Source organism: Eubalaena glacialis, chromosome 20 (assembly GCF_028564815.1).
Source record: "Eubalaena glacialis isolate mEubGla1 chromosome 20, mEubGla1.1.hap2.+ XY, whole genome shotgun sequence".
Lineage (NCBI taxonomy): Eukaryota > Metazoa > Chordata > Mammalia > Artiodactyla > Balaenidae > Eubalaena > Eubalaena glacialis.
The window spans coordinates 34,727,739-34,749,185 of record NC_083735.1 but is presented as its reverse complement, the minus strand read 5'-3'; the positions used below and the strand labels follow the sequence as shown (position 1 = coordinate 34,749,185).

Sequence of the window (21,447 nt, the reverse complement as noted above, 5' to 3'; positions counted from 1 at the left end):
TTGGGAGGTTGGGATTAACATATGCGTACTACTGTATATAAAGTGGATCACCAACGAGGACCTACTGTATAGCACAGGGAACCATACTCAATATTTTGTGGTGACCTATAGGGAAAAGAATCTGAAAAAGAACATATATATATATATATATATATATATATATATATATATAGCTGAATCACTGTGCTGTATACCTGAAACTAATACAACATTGTAAATCAACTATACTTCAGTAAAAAAAAAATTCTATAGAACATTTTTATTACACGTAGATAGGGACGTTTTGGTCATTTGATTTTAAAGGAGCAGTACCCTAGAATACATATAATTACATCTTGCCTTTTCTCATTTGATGATACACCATGGAAACCACACCTCATTTTTTTAAATGGTGGCATCAAAGGCTGTGGCTTGGATGTACAATTCATCCTGGCTCCATGCCCTTTAACTTTTGTTTCTTCTCCACCGCTTACTCACAGAGTTTAGTACCACAGGACATGTTAATAACCTCTGGCCTGGAAGCCGTTCCTATACTGCTATGGCTGCAGCACATAGTAATTTAATTGTAATAGAAGTGACTGCAAACTCTATAAACACAAAATTTCAAACCTAAACTAAAGTAGGTTCAACTCAACGTCCCCTCAGCCAGATCCCCAAAATGCTCTTGGTCACCTCGACGCCACTGCACACGAGGGAAGTGCAAAGGAGGGAAATTAGAGAAGGATGAGACAGCGGCCTCACCGATTGTTAAGGCATCTAATTTCTGCCAAATTTTCAAAACGTGAAACACGTTGCTAGGGCTCTTCTCAGGGTCTTGGAAGGGCCCCAAATGAGTGAAGTGTCCTGAAACACTAACTTCATGCGAACCGGGTTTGCTGATCCTGTGTTGAGCATCTAAAAAAGGCCCTACGTTTTCATTACCAGCTATTTCTTTCTTAAAATTAAAAAAAAATTTTTTAAATTGAAGTATAGTTGATTTACAATGTTGTGTTAGTTTCTGGTGTACAGCAAAGTGATTCAGATATACATACATATATTCTTTTCCATATTCTTTTCCATTATGGTTTATTACAGGATATTGAATATAGTTCCCTGTGTCATTATCAGCTATTTCTGACAACCTTTGCCAACGAGACTCAACCCCAAAGAGTCTATTTTAAATATGCTTACGTATGTAATAAAGCACAGAATATACTTACAAATGGAGTACATTTCCAGTTGCTGTCTTAAACGAATTTTGCTTATTGTGTCATAAAAGTTGGGCTCTGACAGAGTGTCTGTAGGAGGTGGCACACTGAATATTCTCATAATTTTCCTTTTATTTCTAAAACACAAAACCAATGCAGAAAAGAGATTTGTATTCATAGCTGTAGGACTGTAACATTCGCACGACCGTAGTAACCAGAAGCTGCATTAAAAGGACGTTAAGTGGCCATGAGTCCATCTTCTATTTTGTCCCCGTGAGATGCTTCCTGGGCTCAAGTATTCTTTCTTTCACTAGAAGTATGAAGCTGTACGTGTACAGTCACAGGGTTATAAGAAAGAAAAGGCAGTAGCTGAACACCCCCACTTCATACAACAAAGTGTCTCCCCTCAATCCCCGCAAAAGAGCCCTGTTGTACGGAAAAATGCTCAGACAAAAAAAGTATGATTTTTTTTTTCCCTCCCTCTCATGTCATGCAAATAAAGCTAAGTTATTGCAGGCAGAGAATAAACAGAATGTGAGCAGACCTTAATTTTGAAAAACAATGAATAAACGATTTCTTAAATAGAGTAGCATGGCCTTAGTGGGGTCATCTAGTTAAAATTAACAACAGCCTGTCTCTGCCTTTAAAACAGTGGGGTGGGGAGGAGACGGTGGCTATTTTTAGGGGAAGGCTGTTACCTGCCAGTGGCTCCCCCATGCTCTGTGGAGGCCTCCTCTCGCCTCCTGCCCCCCGCCCCACCCGCTCCCCCGAGGGTCCAGGCGGCCAGTGGGCCAGCGGCTCAGGGGTCTCAGGGTCGGGAAGGGCGAGCCTGCAGGTCCCGTGGCAAGTGTGGGTCTGAACTGTTCCCCGGGCCGAGCATCAATTATTCTTGGTTGACTAATTATCCTGAACTGTCTAATGCCTTTGACCTTGGTACAGGACGCCACGAAGCACGTGGCTACGGGCAGGAGCAGCTCAATCCAACTACTGCTGTTTTTCCTCTTCAAAGCACGCCCCTCACCGTGCAATCTTTTTAACTTGTACTTGAAGGAAAGGAGCCAGGGAGCGTGGAAAAGAACAGTTGAATTACGCTACAGCATCTGGAATCACAGCAAGAAATATTTATTGAGGATTTACACCATGTGGCACATCAGGGACACAAAGGTTAAATAGAAGTCCTCGTTCTCAGGGGACTGAGTTTTGGGGGATGGACAGACAAGTAATTGGATCATACCAATATTATGCACAAGAAACAGAAGGGAGGGCTTGAAATGTGCGAAGACAGAATTGCTGAACACATAGGAGTTAGAGTTTGTGCGTTTCAGGGACATTGGCCCCAAATACGTGCTCATCCAAGGGTGACAGTGAAGCTGGCTGAATGAGAAAACTGAGCTGTGCCAGAAATGATAGAATAGGAGTATAGAGCAGCTGGTCTGGGTGCCAAGAGCTGCACTTAAATCCCCATCTCTCAGAGCAACTGGGTTTTCCAAGCCAAATCCTGGTGTCCAGTATGTGAGGGCTGACCCGACTAGACAGTGATTTCATAGCAGAAACAAAAATGCTGATGAAATTATTTTTGTGCATTTAACTTAGATCAAACAAACAAACCTGCAAAACTTATAAATGCCCGGGTTCTTATCAACCCTGAGAATCTAAAGCCTTTACCTCTTCGCATACATGAAGAGCCCAAAGCTGACAAGGATCACTACCAGGTACACGTTGGTGGCTTCATTCCAGGCCTCGTGAACGCTGTAATCGATGGAGCCCTCGTCACCCATCACTCCGTAACCGCCAGGCATGGGACTGTAAGGCAGCAAAGAGGGCAGGGTTTCTTTCAGTTAGTGATGGTGTGACAGCTGGACAAGGGCTGGCAAACAGAGGGCCTGCTGGCCAGCTCCAGCCCCCTGCCTGTCTTTGTATGGCCCAGGAACCAAGAATGGTTTTACATTTCTACACGGATACATTTTAAATGGAGCATTTTCCATTTTTGCCTCACAGCCCTCAAAGCCTAAAATGTTTACCATCTGGCCCGTTAAGAAAATGTTGGCCAACCGTGGTCTAGATCACTAAGGCATGGAACACATTTTCGCCTATTTCTGACTTTGAAACACCACAGCTCCTACATAAAGGTTCAAACTTGGGATTAAAAAATCATATTTCTAAAAGGATATGGGTTGAAATGTCACTGCACGGTTTCCAAACTGTAACTATCACCCAGACGAAAGCAACTGAATGCTTAAAACAGAGGTCCACACAACTGGCTGGGATGCTAAGAGAGAAGGACAGCGTTAGACTCGTGACAGCAGTCTGGATGAGATGCGCCAGCCAGGACCGCACTCTTCCACAGGCCCCTGACACACCTGGAAAACGAAAATGTCTGCAGCTTTATCTAGTTTTGGCCTCCTGGCCCACTGTGGAAGCTATGGGATAAAAAGTTACTTTTTGCTATTTACACAGCTGTGACTTCTATTCAAGGAAGTGCATTCTTTGGACATTCCCATAGAAAATGAATGGTAACAGCAAGTGTATCAAGTAGCAAGGGTCAGAGTACTGGTTTCTTATTTGCATTTGGGAAGTTCATTGAATTTTTCCTTAAAGAGAAAGTTCTGCTCTTGTAAGTCTAAGTAAAATGACCTAATATGTGAAAGAAATTCAGAAGTGTTGTTTTAGATACTATCAAAAGGAGAAACACTGAACAAATGACAGGTGATAACTGTACTGTAGTTTCTACTAAGACAGTCATTTTCTAATACCAAGGAAAAAAATACCTGGAATGTCCAAGAAATTGTTTTGCAACTTTTTCTAGACATCCTACAACAGTGAAGGCGTTGCAGAAATTCCTCCACTGAAGTATCTTGCAATCTGTCCTGTGAGCCTCCAAAATGTTTTTTTTTTTTTTAAAGGAGAGTGATGGTCTGTTTCTTTTTGTTTTTTAAATATTTATTTATTTATTTGGTTGCACTGGGTCTTACTTGCAGCAGGTGGGCTCCTTAGTTGCCTCTCCAGGGCTCCTTAGTTACGGATCGCCGGCTCCTTTGCTGTGGCATGCGAACTCTTAGTTGCAGCATGCATGTGGGATCTAGTTCTCTGACCAGGGATCAAACCCAGGCCCCCTGCACTGGGAGCGTGGAGTCTTATCCACTGTGCCACCAGGGAAGTCCCCAAAATGTTCTTTAGTGTAGATTTGGCTCAGTAAGTTAATAAGTGTATATTAAGGGCAGAGTCTGTTTTCTTTCTTACAGTTTGCCTCTGCATAAAATGAATGAAATTTCCTTGGGGTCTGCTCCCAGGCCAGGTGGCATGTTGGTCCCGTTCTGACACCTTAAGTCTCTGTCAGACGTTTGCGGACAGACTGTATTAAAGTGAGTATCGTGAATGCCCATTTAACTTAAATTCTAGACACTGAGGGCAGAGTCATTCCTCTGAAACATCTATTGGTGTCTGATGAGCATTAAGATTGGTCTTTTAAAAATTAGCCAGAGAATAATAAAAACAGAACTTAAAACTTTATAGATGCAAGATCTAAATATTATTAAATCATTAAACATACCCAATTCCTAGATATTAAAGATTGGCTATGGATTTTTTTTTTTAAGAGAGTGGGAGGCGCAGGCGGATTTGGCATTATTCAGAGTTTCAATTCTTATTCCTTAAAATTGAACTCCAGAGTTTCTCTGGATGTAACATTATTCATAGTAAGTAATCAGCCTACCTTAGGAATGGAAACTTTTGGAACATCAGAGACTATAATTGTCTTTACAATGGAATCTAGAATTTTTTTCTAGATTTTCATTGGTGCCAAAACAAAATAACGATGACTGTTTTTGGCCATAAGAGATGACTTCAGAGGTCTGATTTGAGGTGCTGCGGAAGGGCCGGCACGGCCATGCAGTGACGGTGGCAGGTTTCAGGATTGGGCGTTACTAACAAATTGGAGAAGAAACGGGGAGCAGACTTAACAATGGCTACTGAAACATTTTGCAGGTGCCCTTTATCTGACACACTATGCAAGTGTTTCCTACCTGTTTCCTAACACCTGACTGGATCTGAGCCAGGTGAATTTCTTGCTTCAGTGTTCCACAAAATTCTGTTCATGTGCCACTCAATAAATGGTGTATTCCTACAGAGCTGTCTTCCTCCTCCCACAAATATGCCAGTTTTTCATTATACTTAGAGAAGGATTCTGAAATTCTGCTGACCAAGAATGGTGAAATCTTACTGTGAATTATACAACTTGATTGGTACGCAATGACACTACTGTTCTGGGGACACGCACTTGAGTTATTTTTAGTAGTATAGTTGTGAAAGACTTGCACCGAGGGTAGGCCTTTGCTGCCTGGTCCTCCATCATGACCAATGGCATGCCTTTGTAAGACTGCCAGGAATAAGGAATGGTCCTGTACAAAGTCACAGTACAGACCACGGCTCCCATGTGGCCTGAACTATGACCGGTGCCCTCCCAGCTCGCCACAGTCTAACCAAGTGTACACACACACACCTGCTGATCGGCTACTGCACACCTCACAGCCTCCCTCTAAGTCTAAAGCACCCAGGGGCGTTACAGTGGTTCGTTCCTGGCAAGTTAATGGATGTTTCAGCAAGACCATCATGTGTTTGGATTGTCATTCAGGGCTTTTCTGAGAAAACTGCACCTTTTCCACATATTTTTCCTGTAAATTAGTGCTTGAGCTATTTCAGTAAGGAGTTGCTAGGATGAGCTGAACATAACTATCCAGAGATAAAGTTGGCAAAATGTGACAACTGGGGCTTGATTTCAGTTTGACAAACTTTTAAGTAGAGAACTAGTACTCTTCTTGGGATCAAGCGGCTGTATCATTAAGTTTTAAAATTTTTCCCGTATTTGGGGTTCCCGATGCCATGTCTAGGTGGTTCCGTTTTGAGGATCACTTGTCATCATGTCTTAAATGTTATCCATTTCGTCTCCCACTTAGAGCTTTGCTATTTTGAAACAAGTTCAGATTGGAGTCACTCATACAGGTCTACGAGCTCCTTACAACACAACCCATCGCATCAATATGGTTTTCCCTCAGTCCTCTGAAACGCTAAAGGCTTGGGTTGCTGAAGCGGGAGGGTACAAGGTCACAGGCCTTCAACCAGCAAGACGAAGGCAATTAACATCTGAGGGGCCTGTGCTGGGCAGTCCACATATGCATTTCATTGTCACCATCACCCTGCTGGGAGGCACGAAAGCTCCACCTGGCAGACGACGCGGGGTGGGGGGCTGGGTACACAACTCGCCCAAAACCACCCAGGCTAGCGAGTCGCACGCTGGACTCCCAAACGTGGGCGCTTCCGGCCCTGCCCACACTCGTGAGACCTGCCAGTCCCGGAAAGAGGAGCAGTCTAGCGGGCAGACAATGTAACCCCCACCCCGGCAGGCGGCGGGGGCCGGAGCCGCCAGGGCTCGGCCTCCGCGGGCTGCGCGCGGTGCGATCCTGAAGCGCGCCCGCTCCACCCCCCATCCCCCCCATCCCCCCATCCCCCCATCCCCCCATCCCCCCATCCCGGGTGCCCTGCGCTGCGCAGGCGGCGGCTTCCGCCTTTCGATCCGCGATTCTGGAGCTGCGGGCCTCACTGTTCCCTCCGGCCTGGGGCGCGGCGGCCGAGGAGCTCGGACGGCCGGGCGCGGGGCTGGGGGCGCCCTCGGGCTCCCTCCCCTTCCTCTCACCCTCTCCGCGCATGGAGGGGCGGGGCAGGGCCACTCACGCCGCTCGCTCTGCAGGCGGTACGCGGCCCGGCTGCTCCGCTCGGCGCGCTTTCCCCCGCAGTCGCGGCCGGAGGCGCGGAGCCGGTTACCGCACGGACCGGACGACCTCTGCTTCGTCATTTCCTGCCGGCCCGGCGGCTTCCGGATGGAACGAGGAGCCAGGTCTTTTCCCCCCCCGCCCCCCTCTCAGTGTGCGAACCGGAGGGACGCCGCGACGGCCCCGGTGCAGCCCGGCTCCCTTCCCCGGCCTCGCGGCGCGGCGCTGGCCCCTCCCCGCGACCCCGGGCGGCGACCCCGGCCTGGAGTCCACGTGGGTCTGGCCGCGCCGCGTCCGAGCGCGCGGGGAGAGGGGACGGGTCCTCCCGAGAGCGCGAGCAGCTTCCAGCCCCACCTCGGCGCGCCCGGGCGCCGTCTCGGCGTGGGAGGTGGCAGTGTGCATTGGCCCCGGGTCGAGATTAAGCTGGAAACGCGAAGATTTTCCTTTTTCGTAATGAGGGCATAGGGTTATTTTTAATATTTGCTTAGGAAAGCACGTGCTCTCACTGGCTTTGCATTTTCCCTGTCATAATAAATGATGCGTGGCCGAGGCTATTGAAGTGTTCTAAAAACTGGATGTGCCCAGGATGCTGTAGTCTTGCCAGTTTAAGTGACTTTTGGATGTTTAAAATTTTTGTGTGTAAGGACTTGCAAAATTCTAGCATGAGACAGGTAATGAATTTATGGAGGATTTCAGCATGAGTATTGAAGTAATCAGATTTCAGTGGTTGGTGCAGCCTTGCAAATAAATGGCCACTTGTCCACGTGCTTGAGGTCTTAACTATTCATTTTGAGCGAGTTCTCTAGGATCAGCTGACTGCTGATTATAATTCATACTAGACCATGTAGAGGTTGTATCCTTAATTGACAAGCAGAGATTCGAGGTAACATTTAACATCCTACCCCTTAGCCAGCTTTCTCTGCTTCTTTGTGGATCATTCTGTTAAAATTAAACTCACCTCTGTCTGAATGAAGAGCATTGCTTGGTACATAACATAAAAGCTTTATTTCTAGTAGTAACACATATTAGTTTATATTTATTATATATACATAATCATGTGCATAACTTTATAACTGTTTAGTATGATTACAGAGTTGGAAAATTAGGAACGATAATAATGTGCAATGTTGAGTACTGATTGCTTGCCAGGCCTTTGCCAAATGGTCTACATGCTTTATCTCATTTAATCTTCCGGATAACTTTTTGCATAAACATAGGTTGCTTAGAAATACTTGAGTACACGAGTTTGATTTGAACGTGTCCAAATGCGGAATATGTACATTAATTGCTTCTGTTTCTGTTTTTTGTAAAATAAGGGTGTGGGCAATATAAAATGACTCATAATTTAATGTGTTTTTCAAGTTGGAAGAAGGCTTTACATTTGCACAGAACTGCAATTAGTCCCTTTATTGGGGTATCCCTTTATTGGGGTATTCAATAGTTTCCAAAGCCCTGTGTCTCTTCTTTATCAGAGTTCCCATTACATGTCATTGTCACCCAATGAACAGGCTATGCTTGGATGTTGGAAAAAAGTAAATGTTGGGAAAGCCTTAATGGTCCCTTCTGAAAGGTGCCCTTTTTCCATATATAGTTTCTAAGCAACGTTCCTAATTAAGGGTTAACGAATGACAGTCAAACAGGAACGTGATTTTCCAGTACCAAACCAAGGAAATAAAAAACTGGGTTGGCTATTACTTTGTTGATGAGTCTAACTTTCATGGGTATGTAAATGTTGAGAATGTTAAGTAATCTACATTGTAGGGGTTCTACCTTACTTTTCAGTTTGCCTTTACATGTCTTAAACATATTTGAGTCCAGTACTTTGTGCATGAAGAAGTTTTTGACTGGATTTAATTGAGTAGTTTTGACTTCCTTAATCAGGAAGTTTATTCTGTGTTTCCAAAGGTACAGTGTAATAATTTGTGTAGGCGTAACAATGATGACAATGATGGTGGGATCCAGCAGTTTGCATCTTGGGAGAGTAGGATCAGGTGAGAGGCCTGCAGAGGATGAGCGAAGCACTTGGAAATGTGTCATATTTGTGATTAGAGCGTATTGGACTTAACGCATCTTCAGATAGTGGTCCGTCATCGGAGAAGAAAGGAGTGAGAATGCTTTGCCAGTCGGTATTTATAAGAGGGTTCCTTTCCCTGAAGGCGTTCTCTTCTGGGAGGAGATGAGTGGACGGATGTAGGAAGAAAAAGATGCATGTGTTAATACTTCCACCCATCGTGACTGACTGACTCCTGCCAACACATGCATCTTCAGGCACTTTTCTAGTAGATATTTGATATCTGTGGGCAGCCACTAGTAGAAGAAAAAGGGAAAAGGGCGGGAGGAGACAAAGCACAGGGCTTTAATGAATAGGCCTTCATTTGGGCAAAATTGAGCAGCTGGGCCTACACAGCCTCTGTTACGAAAACTGTTCCAGTAATACTGACTGTGTGTGTCTGTAAATCTCTTATATGTTAGTTGTATCCAGAATATGGAGAATATCTCTTTAATGTGCTTCATAAACAATGGAAGATATTTAGAATACAGTACATGAAAAGTTATTAATTTCTGTATGTTTGCCATTGTTGGAAGCCGGAGTGACTGTAATGCCAGCATTGGCTCCTGTTCACGAGGCATTTAAGGGATGTTGTGTTTCATCGGGTTGGAGGACAGGCCCTTCTTCCTTACTTCAGAACTTGGCTCTCACGTGGAGTGAGTGCCCTTTTAGGTCCCGGGGTGCAGGGGCCGTTTCTGGGTCCCTCGTGGCCGTATTCCAAGAGCCAAGGACAGAGGCCGGCCTACGGAAGGTGTGCGGTAAATATTTGTGGAATGAGCAGATACCCTGGAATCCTCTCTCTGTTCCCACCTGTCGTGGAAATCCAAGTCCCCTCTAGGGGCAGGGCCACTGCAGGCTTGCCCTCTCCAGAGTCCCAGCTCACAGTGAGTCCTTTGAACGGTAGCTGTCTAAACCACATACTTTGGCATTTACTCTTTTATGGCTTTATATTGTTGCATGAGCGTTTCCTGTGTTTTGTTTCCCCACCCAAAATACAGGCTACTCGAGGGCAGGGAATACATGTTTACACAGGTCTGTGTTTGAGAACTTCCTTGTTCATCCAGTATAATAATTTGTACCGAGTAGGTTTATTTGTACCTATTGAGTGAATATTAGGTGCCATGGGGAGAACATCAGAAATATTCAAACTGTGGTCCCAGTCCTCGCGTAGGTAGTATTTCAGTTGGGCAAACGTTGTGTACACACGTGGAACAATACGAGAATTTGGAGTTACATAAAGCAAATAATGATAGCTAACGTTGATGTAGTGCTTAAAACGTGCTTTTACATGTAAATGTATTCGACTCTCACAACAGTCCTTTGACGTAGGTACAGTTATAATCCCATGTTTCACATGAGGAAAGTGAGGCACAGGGAGGTAATTAAGTCACCTGCCCGAGACCACAATGTGAGTAGTAGGCAGGGAGGTGGGATATGAACCCAGGCAGCCTGGCTCTTGAATCAATGTGGGTTCTCTGGGGAGTTTTACTTTATCAAAGACAGAAAAGAGAGCTAAAAGTTGACCCTAGTTTCTCAGCTGTAAAGGAAGCTCTTTAAAAATTTCAAAGTAGCATACATGGTGGCAGTGACTCTGAGCTGCAGAAACAGTGCTGGATTTTCCAGGCAGAAGAGGTTGATAATGAAATGGTTGAGGGGACTGTATTTTGTAATGACTGAAGGCAAGAGGAGAAAAACCAAATTTTGAACCTCAAAGCTGAGGGGGACTAGGACCCTTGGTAGGTGTTGAATTCTAGGGCAGTGATTCACCAGGACAAAGGGCAGTGACTGCTTAAGATACTAATTCAGTGTCAAATAACTCATGTGAAAGAACTCTTCTTTTTTCAACACTTTTAAACCCCTAGTGAATGCAGTTTACCAGGATGGGAGCAATACTGAAGGCTTGCGGTGCCCATCTGTCCGTTTGCCTTGTCCTTTTGTGACATCTTGACCCACTTTTTCAGCTTGTCTTGGACAGTAGAACACACTCCTGGGGCCCGGAGGCCTCTTCCAACCAAGTAATATTTCTTTGGTGGAAAAAAACTTAACGGCACTGTTGGTTTGGTGACAAACCTGGAGTGAGGTCACTTTGAAGCCATGTGGACTTGGATGAGGGCCTGCAAACAAAATCCAGCAAGATGAAGGGAAGTGGTATACTCTGAAACACCAGTTTTGTGTCCCTTTAGTCGGGAGCTGACAATATTATTTTGGGGGTGTTGGGCACCAACAGAGCCCATTGAATCCACATGACTCGGCCGATAGGGGAGCACACACGTCACCATACCCGCTGTCCAGGAATCAGAGGAGGAGGTGCCCTGGGGTGAAGCCTGGGCCACAGCCCCGGTTAGCAGCTCTGCAGGTACGGTGTTCTGCGTGACATGTCGCTTCTGCTGGGGAGGGGGGTGTGACCTTTGTCTTGGGGGCAGCTTTATAATTTGAGTAAGAAATGGCATGTTGCTGCTATCATTTTAACATCAGCTCGTATTTTGGGATGGCCTGTCAGAGCAGCAGCTTATGACTGTGAATATCGTCCTGCGGTTGTGTTCTATGTAAATATCCAAGGATATAGTTGGGACAATTTGGGCTAAAAATAATCTCCATTGAAGTGTTTAACCAATTGGCACGTTAGCCTTAATCTTAGTTTTGGCGTCTTCTCTGAACGGGGGATTTTTAGGGAAGGAGAAAATGACACAGTGATTCGTTTGTCTTAAACCTATCAGGCTGGAGTAATGGCATCCCTACTGCCCTGTTTTATGACTCTTAGGGCTGTAGAGCTGCATCCTGAACGTGACCTAGTGTGGTGGTTCTTTAAGTATGAGTGTAGACAGAATGACCCAGGGTTCGTTATACAGTAACAGGAACAGATGCCTTAGCCTAATCCCAGAGGTTAGAGCTCTTTAGAGCTGGAGCTGGGCAGGCATCTGTATTTTAAGCCATCCTCAGGTGATCCTAGTACCCATCTCCCCGTGTAAGAAGAACCAGCCCTGTATTTTATAGATGAGAAAATCAGGGCAAAGTCAAATGGCTTGCCTACAGCTGGTTCAGTGGTGTCAAGATTTTATCACCAGATAGTATGCAATTTCAGAATTTTATGGGTAGAATAAATTTTCCAGGTCATCAGTTCTGTAGCACACTTTATAGCTCAGTATAAATCATGCTTGTTCATACCATTTCCAAATAAGATATGAACGCAGAGAAATAGCGTTTTCTCAAAGCCCATCTTCTATCCTGGCCATGGTAAACATCAAAACGTCAGTCACCAGAATTTCTTTACAATTTTAATGGATATTTTTTGTTAATTTCAGGAACAGTCAATTATTTGCAGTATTTTTTATTGTATAACCTGTGATGCCCTATAAAATTTTTTTGAAAATATATTTAAAGTTGAAGTGAAGGATTGAAATTTTTTATCTGAGTTACTTATTTTTCGGTCTTAGTGAAAATGTAACACTGTGTGAGAATTTTCTCTACTTTATTAGAGTCTTTTTGTTTTTAGAATCTGATTGATTTTTAGCTTTTTTTTTTTTCAAGGCATCTTACCTTGGAAACAGCACAGCTTGGCTTCCGTGTCATCGCTGAGTTCAGAGAATCCTAGTTTCACCGTGTCCTCAGTAGAGACCAGAGAACCAGGTTTGTTCCTTCAAGAAGTGTCCCAGTGCCTTGGAATTCAGCAGCTGTTTCCAGAAGTAAATAATCATGCCAGATGCCTGTGAATGGACTGTATGGCCAAGTGCCCCGTCGCGATATTCATGGAAGAATGGTTTAAAAAAACAAAACAAAACTGAAGAAAAGGCAAATTTCAAGAATCGGCCCAATGCCATTTAGGATTTTTGAGCAGCTGAAAGAAGATAGTTCTGCAAATATGAGCAACAAGACTCTAGCATATTTCTTTACATGTTTCTTACACTGTCTTTGTTAACCCATTGCTTTTGTGTATAATATTTGAGTTATTTTCCCCTGCTGCTAAAGCTGGTAATCTGCTTACGATCAGAGTTTCAATCTGTGTGGATACAGAAATAGTAGATACAGTAGGAGAAATGGGAGCTTATAACAGGATGTTGGCCCTCAGAAATTGACTTTCACTGAAGAATTCCTCAAGGCACAGGATGTTGAGAAACTGCTTCTTCTCAGTGATTGTCAAAGCTTTGCGGCTTTAGGTTCATCTTCCTTTATCTTCCTCTCAGCCTCTGTGTGTGCCTGCTTTTTTTTCTTGCACAGTTTTTTGGACCGAAAATCTGATGACTGTATTTTTTCAGCTTAAAAATAAAGAGTTATATGAATTACAGCTTCATGAATAGACCTTTGGTACGGTAGCTCTTCTACCCTTGGTTATTTCCTAGGATTAAGAGTAGAATAATTTCCCTTCTTTTTCAGAATGGCTCTTCCTTATTGTTTTTATGTTCCTGTTAAGTGTTTTGTTTTCTTCTATTGTTTCTAGATGGAAATGAAGGATGATCTCTGTGTTCTGTTTTCAGTTATCTAGGAGTCATAATAAGGTGGGTCGTAGAGATTTATAGGAAATTTGCATCTTTTCACTGTTATTGTTTTAACCCTGTGTTAAGCTTCCATCAGACTTTTTTTTTTTTTTTTTAGCAGTATTGATGTAAGTGTCACCTTCTTACTCTGCCTTTCTTTTTTAGGGCAGTAGTAAGCAGCAGGGATTTCTCCAAATACTGATAAGCACAGAGAGAAAAAGTGAGAGAGAGAGAAAGCTTTTGTGATTAGTAAATGAAGCAGTTGGTCACTTAGGTCATTGATGTGTATGTGTCAGTGTGAAAATTAGTTTGTGGAACAATAAATGCTGGAGAGGGTGTGGAGAAAAGGGAACCCTCTTGCACTGTTGGTGGGAATGTAAATTGATACAGCCACTATGGAGAACAGTATGGAGGTTCCTTAAAAAACTAAAAATAGAACTACCATACGACCCAGCAATCCCACTGCTGGGCATATACCCTGAGAAAACCATAATTCAAAAAGAGTCATGTACCACAATGTTCATTGCAGCTCTATTTACAATACCCAGGACATGGAAGCAACCTAAGTGTCCATCAACAGATGAATGGATAAAGATGTGGTACATATACACAATGGAATATTACTCAGCCATAAAAGAAATGAAATTGAGTTATTTGTAGTGAGGTGGATGGACGTAAAGTCTGTCATACAGAATGAAGTAAGTCAGAAAGAGAAGAACAAATACTGTATGCTAACACATATATATGGAATCTAAAAAAAAGAAGGTTATGAAGAACCTAGGGGCAGGACAGGAAAAAAGACGCAGACATAGAGAATGGACTTGAGGACACGGGGAGGAGGAAGGGTAAGCTGGGACGAAGTGAGAGAGTGGCATGGACATATATACACTACCAAATGTAAAATAGATGGTGGGAAGCAGCTGCATAGCACAGGGAGATCAGCTCCTGCTTTGTGACCACCTAGAGGGGTGGGATAGGGAGGGTGGGAGGGAGACGCAAGAGGGAGGGGATATGGGGATATATGTATACGTATAGCTGATTCACTTTGTTATACAGCAGAAACTAACACACCATTGTAAAGCAATTAATTATACTCCAATAAAGATGTTAAAAAAAAAAAGAAAGAAAGAAAAGAGTTTAAACTGGCTTCACCTGAGCCCTCGTGAGGTTAGTCAGAATGCCCTGGAATGGAACTTAACCTCGAGTGGGAGATATCCTTTCACAGTCAAAGAAGGATCAACTTCTACAGGACCCATAACATAGACCAGCTTGAAAGCACAGCACTCACAAGGGCCCATTCTACTGGACCATCCATTCCTTTCCTTGCGGAGGCAAGGCGAGATATCGATGTGTCTCTCCACACAGAGGTAGGAGTATCTCCTGGCCAGACAGCTCCCGTGATGCTCAAGTTCACAGCCAGGCCAGCACCTGCCCACCACGGCCACTCCTCAGAGGCCCAGGGAAATGTGTGCCAGTCCCCCTCCATGGGCTGAATCCCCTCAAAGGATGGAAGCCAGGAAGCTCTGCCCTAGGTAGTCAGAGGACATTCCTCCACCCAAAAAAAGAGCCGTGCACCAAAGCAGCTGGAAGGGAGGCCAGCCAGGATGGGGGAGCTTCATTCCTTCGAAGTCACCTGCTGACCCAGGAATTCATGCTGCAGGAAAGTTCTGCAGGATCATAAACCAGCCTTGCGCCTGCCTCAGAGCTCACTCTGCAATTCACAGCGATCATTTGCTCGATTCAGCTCAGGTTAGGGAGATGGATAGGATTTTCACACAAATCACTTGATTTGTATGAGAAATCTATGCTCCTGCTGTTCTAAGCATTGCAGGGATTTTTGGTTCTGCTAAATCTCTCTCAATATTATGGTTCTTGCAGCTTTTCAGAGTTTCCTGCCCAGGATTATTTTTTGAAGGCACTGCACTATTTGGCAATGCTACAGTGTTCTTCTCTGGTACCTTGACCAGCAATATTTGGGAGAAAGGGCTTGAGCTCTGAAACCCCAAAACAGGTATTCCAAACTTCTTATTAAGCACTCTGGGATCTCAGTAGTGGAACCACACAGAATCCATCGCCTGGCTTCTCCTGACCCCAGCCCACTACCCTGGCTCTCCCTGAGCCATCCTTAGAGAGAAACTACCTTCCTACTACCATCATCACCTTGTATAACTTCCCAGGCCTCACTGAGCCCTCGCTGCATTACAGTGCTGTGTTGGACACTCTACAGCTAATACTCACTTAATCCCTACAACACACCTCCGAGGTGGGTACCAGGAGGTCATGCAGAGCTGGGGAAACTGAGGTTTGGAGCAGAGCCACAGGGACGATGTGAGCTGTGTCTGCAGAGATGCCTTGCGTTAGATAAACTCGGGGTCCCTACACCTCTGTGCTTCCAGATCCTCTATTTTATCTCAAACAGAACCTCCAGGAACAAGATTTGGAGAAAAGATGGGCGATCCCTCTTCCTGGATCAGCCCTGAACCACAAATTCCTTACTGCCTGTATCGCTCCCACAAAGGACTTTGTCCCCTAGGTGAGCACGACGTTTTGGACCCTTTGCCATCCAAGAAGAGTGGCCCCTCAGAAAAACCGACGGACCCAGGGCCAGTCACGTGTCCCGTCCGAGGCCACCCCCCTTCTTGGCTGCACTGACAGTACACAAGGCACCTCTTCTGAAGCTCCCTGAGCAAACACTGCCACCCCCACTGCTGTGACCGTCCTCAGTCCCCTCAGCACAGCCTGGGTCAAGTTCATCTGCCCGGCTTTTCTGGTGATTTGTGACCTTGGACTGTTCTCTTTGCCAAAGCCCCAGGTCACCCTGTAATCCCACCCCTTGCCTGGGCTGCTTTCCTGTCTCTTTCCCGACGGACACCTAAGGAGAACGAAGAAGATATTCTATGTCTTCACAGTTTATATTTGCATTTCACTCTTCCCAAGGCCTCCTTTCCTAACGGGAGATACCGCGTGCTCAGCCCACCCTGAGCCCCACCCCGTGTCCGGATCATGTGACCTGGGTCCCCCCTTCTTTCCCCAGAACATCTTAATAAAAACTAGAGAGAGGAATCTTCCTCTCATTCCTGCCTCCCTCCTGCCTTATAGGAAGATGTAAAAAAAAAAACAAGAAGTCTCAAAAAAAAACCAAAAAAAAAGCTTTAGGAGGAGAGAGCAGGAAGTGCAGCAAGCATCCCCCAGCTCTCCTCCATCTCTGGCCACGGGGCTCTCGGCGCCTCACCCAACTGTCTGATTTCTGAGGATTGGCATTACTCCGGGCAAGGCATTCCATTTCTTCAAAATGCAATTGTAGCAAAAAAATAAAAAATAAAAAGGTAACTATGAGTGGTGATGGATGTTATCTAGACTTACTGTGGTGGTCATTTCACAATATATAGAAATACTGAATTATTATGTTGTATGCCTGAAACATATAATTTTATATGTCAATTACATCTCGAGTTTTGAAAAATACAGTCATACAAGAGCCACCTGGGCAGACAGCTCCAGGCCTGTTGGAATCTGAGACTAAGTTTTGAGGACTCTCAATCCACACCCTCCTCTTGGCCTTATTAATTCAGTCATAACTCTTGAGAATTTACAAGGCCCCTTTTACAGGGAGAGCGTGGGCAGAAACCTTTTAACTTTGATTTAGAGACTCAAACTCTCTCTGTCACTGTCTCCCGTCCCCTCCCTCGGGGCTCTGGGGGCATCTCTCTCCATGGACCACGGGCTGAGGTCCCTCCCTGCCTCTGTCACAGCTCTTGAGCCTAGTCACAGAGGAAATGAAGCTACAGGAGAGCGTGCCCTCGACGATCCCCCCCACCCCACTCCGCCAGTGCCTCTGACCACGGCTATCCATCCTCCCTCAGCCGCCAGCGAAGTCCACGCCTGGCCCTGCGCACTGCATCCCTGCATCCCGTCCCCTCCCCCACAGGCCATCGCCCAGCAGTGCTCACCTCCTTCCCTGCATCACCTCTGTGCTCTCTCCACTGGACCATCTCCATCGGCACACAGACACCCTGATATTTTTCCCATTTTAAGGGAGAAATACTGACTTTGACCAAACAGCCCTACACTTAACCATTCACTTCTTTGCACCCTTTACAACCACACTCCTCCACAAAGTCGTCTACCAGACCGAGCAAGCCGTGCTCCCCCCGTCCTCCGCCATGCCTCTCCTCCAACCTGCCCCATCCAGCGTGCTCCCATCAGCTCCCCCATGGCCTCCACGTGGCCAGCGTCAACTCTCCATCCTCCTCTTACACCAGCAGCATCTGACCGCGCTGATCACTCCCTCCCTGAAAATTGTCCCCTTGAGAAACATGCCCTCCGGGTTCCCCTCTTCTCTCCTGGGCTGCTCCCTGCTGGTTCATCTTCATGGCCTAGATCCAGGGTCAGCAAACGTGGCCCTCGGGCAGCTGCCTGCTGTTATAAATAAAGTTTTATTGAACACAGACACACACGTTCATGTGTCATCTGTGGCTGCTTTTGTGCTACAAGGGCAGAATTGAGTCATTGCAGCAAAGTCTGAAATATTTACAATCTGGCCCTTTAAGAAAAACGTGGCCAATTCCTATCCCAGACCCCTAAATACGGGAGTTCCAGAACCCAGTCTTTAGAGCTTCTCTAGCCACACTCACTCTCCAGGTGATCCCATCTGGTCCCACACTTTCAGTATCATCAGGACACTGACAACTCCCAAGATTTTTCTCCAGCATAGAAAACTCTTCTCTCAACCCCAGACCCATCATCCTGCTGACTGGTGGATTGCATTTAGATGCTTGGCATCTCCCCAGACAAACGCCTCCCTTCCTGTTTTCCCCCCGTTTGCTCCCCCCACAAGCCTTCCCATCTCACGCTAAAAACCTTGGAAGGGAAGTCATTCTAGAACCTCTTTTTCTCTCAAACCCCACATTCAACTCATCAGCAAATCCTGCTGGTTCCACCTTCAAAATATATGCAGAATTTGCCCACTAACCCCTCCATTGCTCCCGCCCTAATCCAAGGCGCCCCCTCTCTCGCCAGGGTCACTGCCTCCAGGCAGACCTCCTGGAGGTGTTCTCAACGCTGCTGCACACACGGCGGCCAGAGTGATCCGTTTCCATTGAAACTATGTCAGTCCTCTGCTCAAAATTTTCCAGTGGTTTGAAGAAGGGCAGCCTGGCCTCAGGGCTACCCCTGACACCTCAAAATGTCTCCAGCTTCAGGGCCCCTCCTGGGTGGACGGCTTCCCCCCAGACAGCCACATGGACCCTCCTCCGCTGCACTGGGTCTCTGCTCCAGGGTCACTTTACTACCGAGGGCCCCCGGGCACACCCTCCCCACACCCCCCATCCCCTTGTTCTGCTTCCTTTTTCCCACTGCACTGCCTGACCTTCCTACGTACTTTCTCACTTGTTTGCATCTGTCCCTCCGCTAGAGCAGAAGCTCTGAGAGGACAGGCACTGCATCGGTTTTGTCCCCTCTGTCTTCTCAACGTTGAGAACTGTGCTTGTCAATCCTCAGCATTTTGAGCAATGAACAAGTGGACACAGACATTTCAGAAGCCCCCTCCCGTCTTAAGGAAGCAAAAGGATGGGGAAGAGAAGCACGTGGCTTCCGTCGTGGAGAAATCAGAGAGGACCACAGCGCAGAGCTCTCCCAGCCCTGAGCCAGCGGCATCCCTCACTGACCTGCCCCAGGGACCGGACTGAGACAAGCCCGTCCCCACGGACGAGGGGACTGCCCGCCAGCTGCTTTCCAAATCCCTCTCTGCAAGCCTCCCGGAAGCCAGGAGGCCGCTCTGGAGACACACGGGGCAGCACCACCTCCTCCGTCCCCCCTGCAGGCCCCCAGGCTACACTGACCCAGAAGGGGTGAGCCAGATGGGGGGTCATGGCAGACAATGCACCAGGCGTGGAATCCGCCACTCACCAGCCGTGTTACCTTGTGAGTCTCAACCAGTCCAAGTCTCACTTTCCTCTCTGTAAAAGGAAGGTGATGAGCAAACGCTTCTAAATGTGACAATACAGTCAGTCCTTCGCGTTCACGGGTTCCTCACCCCTGGATACGGGGGTGGTGGGGGGAGACTACAGGGACTTGAGCATCTGTGAAGTTTGGTATCCACGAGGGTCCTGGAACCCATCCCCTGTGGATACCAAGGGAGGACTGTAAAGGGTGGTCTCAGACTCTTTTTACTTCTTATTTGTGTGTTTATCACACTTAAAGGTCTACTGTGTAAAAAGAGGTTGTGCTTAGGGCTTTCTGTGTGCTGTAAGCTGCTCCCTCATTTCCAAACATCCCTCTTGCGTTCCCACCTATTGCCCATCCGCTCCCATTTCTTTTTCTTTGTCTTTTTGTCTCACAACTTTTCCTTCCTCTTCCCACATTCTGAAAACCCTGAGGTCCAGGCAGGCGGGGAGGCCGGGCAGAATCGGAGCCGTCCTAACCCGCCTCCCTCTCCTCCTGGAAACCCACACAGCAATTTCACATCAGCAGGAAGAAAACCGAGGCGGGGCGAGGGGGGAGGACAGAGAGGGAGAGAGAGGGAGAGAGAGAGAGATGGGGGGGGGGAGAGAGAGGGAGGGAGGGAGGGAGAGAGGGAGAGAGAGAGAGGGGGAGAGAGAGAGAGAGAGAGGGAGAGAGAGAGAAGGAGGGAGAGAGGTGGTGCCAGGGAGCAAATCCATATGAGAACCTCCAACACATTTCCCCCGCCCTCCCCCCTCCCCCCTCCCCCCTCCCCCTCCCCCCTCCCCCCCTCCCCCTCCCCCCTCCCCCCTTCCCCCTTCCCCCTCCCCCCCCCTCCCCCCCTCCTCACAGAGCACACTGTCCCCAGCTGATTAAACAGAAGGGCTTTCTGAGAACCGAGCAAAGCCTGGAACCCCCGGGCTTCTCAGCAGCCCTGACACCCACACTGGCTCTGGGCTCGAGACCACCACTCACACCAAGGATGTCCCTCCTTCTGTCCAAATCATCCTCACACTTCAGAGCTCGGTATTCAGGACCTCCCCAGCCTTCTGTGACCACTCACACGCCCACGGACACCCACTTTCTCAGCACCTCCGCGCGGCCTTGAGTTCGGTCTCGCGTGAATACACCTCGGACCGGAAGTCATCTCCCCTGTGCTGCTGCTAACCCTCCAGTGGCCGCCAGGGACACAGGACACTCTGCCCGCCCCTCTGTGGCCCAGGACACACAGGCCAGAAGGAGCCCTGCTGGTTACGAGGTCAGGCGGTATTTATTCGCAGGGCGAGTATCTGGCTCTTTCCATGCTGACCCTTCTGCCTGCTGCCCGTACCACCTGGGGAGAGTGGCTTTGCCCTTCCGGGTATCAATTTCTTCCCCACCCACCTCCGAGGCTTGTGAACACAGAACACCATACACGCGCGCGTTACTATTAAAATAAATAGGGCGGCAAATCGGCCACGCGGCCCACACCCCTCCTCACCCCGCCCGACCTTCTGGCAGCCCAGCCGCTTTTCCGGTTAAGCCCGAGGAAGCCCCAAGGATGTGCCTATCAGAGCTGCCACCTGCCCCACTGAGGGAAGACACCCCAGAGCCTCCACGTGGCCGGGCACACATCACGGAGCTGCCCAGCTGTGACTTCCACCGGGAGCGGATGCTCAGGTGGCCCGGAGTGGATGCAACAAAGGAAACCACAGCGGGAAGCGAAGGCATTTCAGAAAGGCAGCAACCAAAATGAGACCCCGGGAGACAGAAGCAGGAGGTGGCCTCTGGAGAGCCTTCAGCACCTGAAGTCCCTTCCCTAAGCGTAACAGCTGCAGTGCACGCACTCAGTCTTAATAAGGGAGTGAAGCACAAGGCATGGCTTCTGGGAAGGGGGGGAGGACAGCGCCACACCTTCCCTGGTGGAAATCTGCCAGCTGACTCCACAGCACCCGAAGCCCTACACCACTGGCCACCTGGACAGGCTCTGACATCCACGTTCCCTGTGACCCGGCTCTGCCACTCGCTGGCTTTGTGACCCTGGACGAGCCTCA

At 47.3% G+C, this 21,447-nt stretch overlaps 1 protein-coding gene and 1 long non-coding RNA gene across 11 annotated transcripts in view; one reads left to right on the top strand and one right to left on the bottom strand.

Annotated features, from left to right (window-relative positions):
• LOC133081440 (small integral membrane protein 19-like) overlaps positions 1–7,008 on the bottom strand; it is a 29,958-nt gene extending 22,950 nt beyond the window's left edge. For 7 of the 8 annotated variants that reach the window (XR_009698815.1, XR_009698819.1, XR_009698816.1 and 4 more), the window contains exons 1-3: positions 6,915–7,008; positions 2,853–2,990; positions 1,200–1,324 (exon numbers count right to left, since the gene is read on the bottom strand). Coding sequence is in view for 3 of the 8 variants with exons in the window: in XM_061177570.1 (XP_061033553.1) it covers positions 1,200–1,324; positions 2,853–2,986 (259 nt within the window). In the remaining 5 variants the exon portion in view is untranslated. Of the gene's footprint in view, positions 1–1,199; positions 1,325–2,852; positions 2,991–6,876 lie in introns of all 8 variants that reach the window. The other variant, XM_061177571.1, reaches the window with a different exon arrangement.
• Positions 7,009–7,045: 37 nt separating this feature from the next.
• Positions 7,046–13,284, top strand: LOC133081442 (uncharacterized). 3 transcript variants are annotated; one of them, XR_009698821.1, is made up of 3 exons: positions 7,046–7,077; positions 10,865–11,358; positions 12,531–13,284. It is a non-coding gene; the product is annotated as an uncharacterized LOC133081442 (long non-coding RNA). The 3 variants fall into 3 exon arrangements; XR_009698822.1 differs by lacking the exon at positions 7,046–7,077 and adding an exon at positions 7,145–7,225; XR_009698820.1 differs by lacking the exon at positions 7,046–7,077 and having other exon boundaries at positions 10,433–11,358.
• The last annotated feature ends 8,163 nt before the right edge of the window (positions 13,285–21,447 follow it).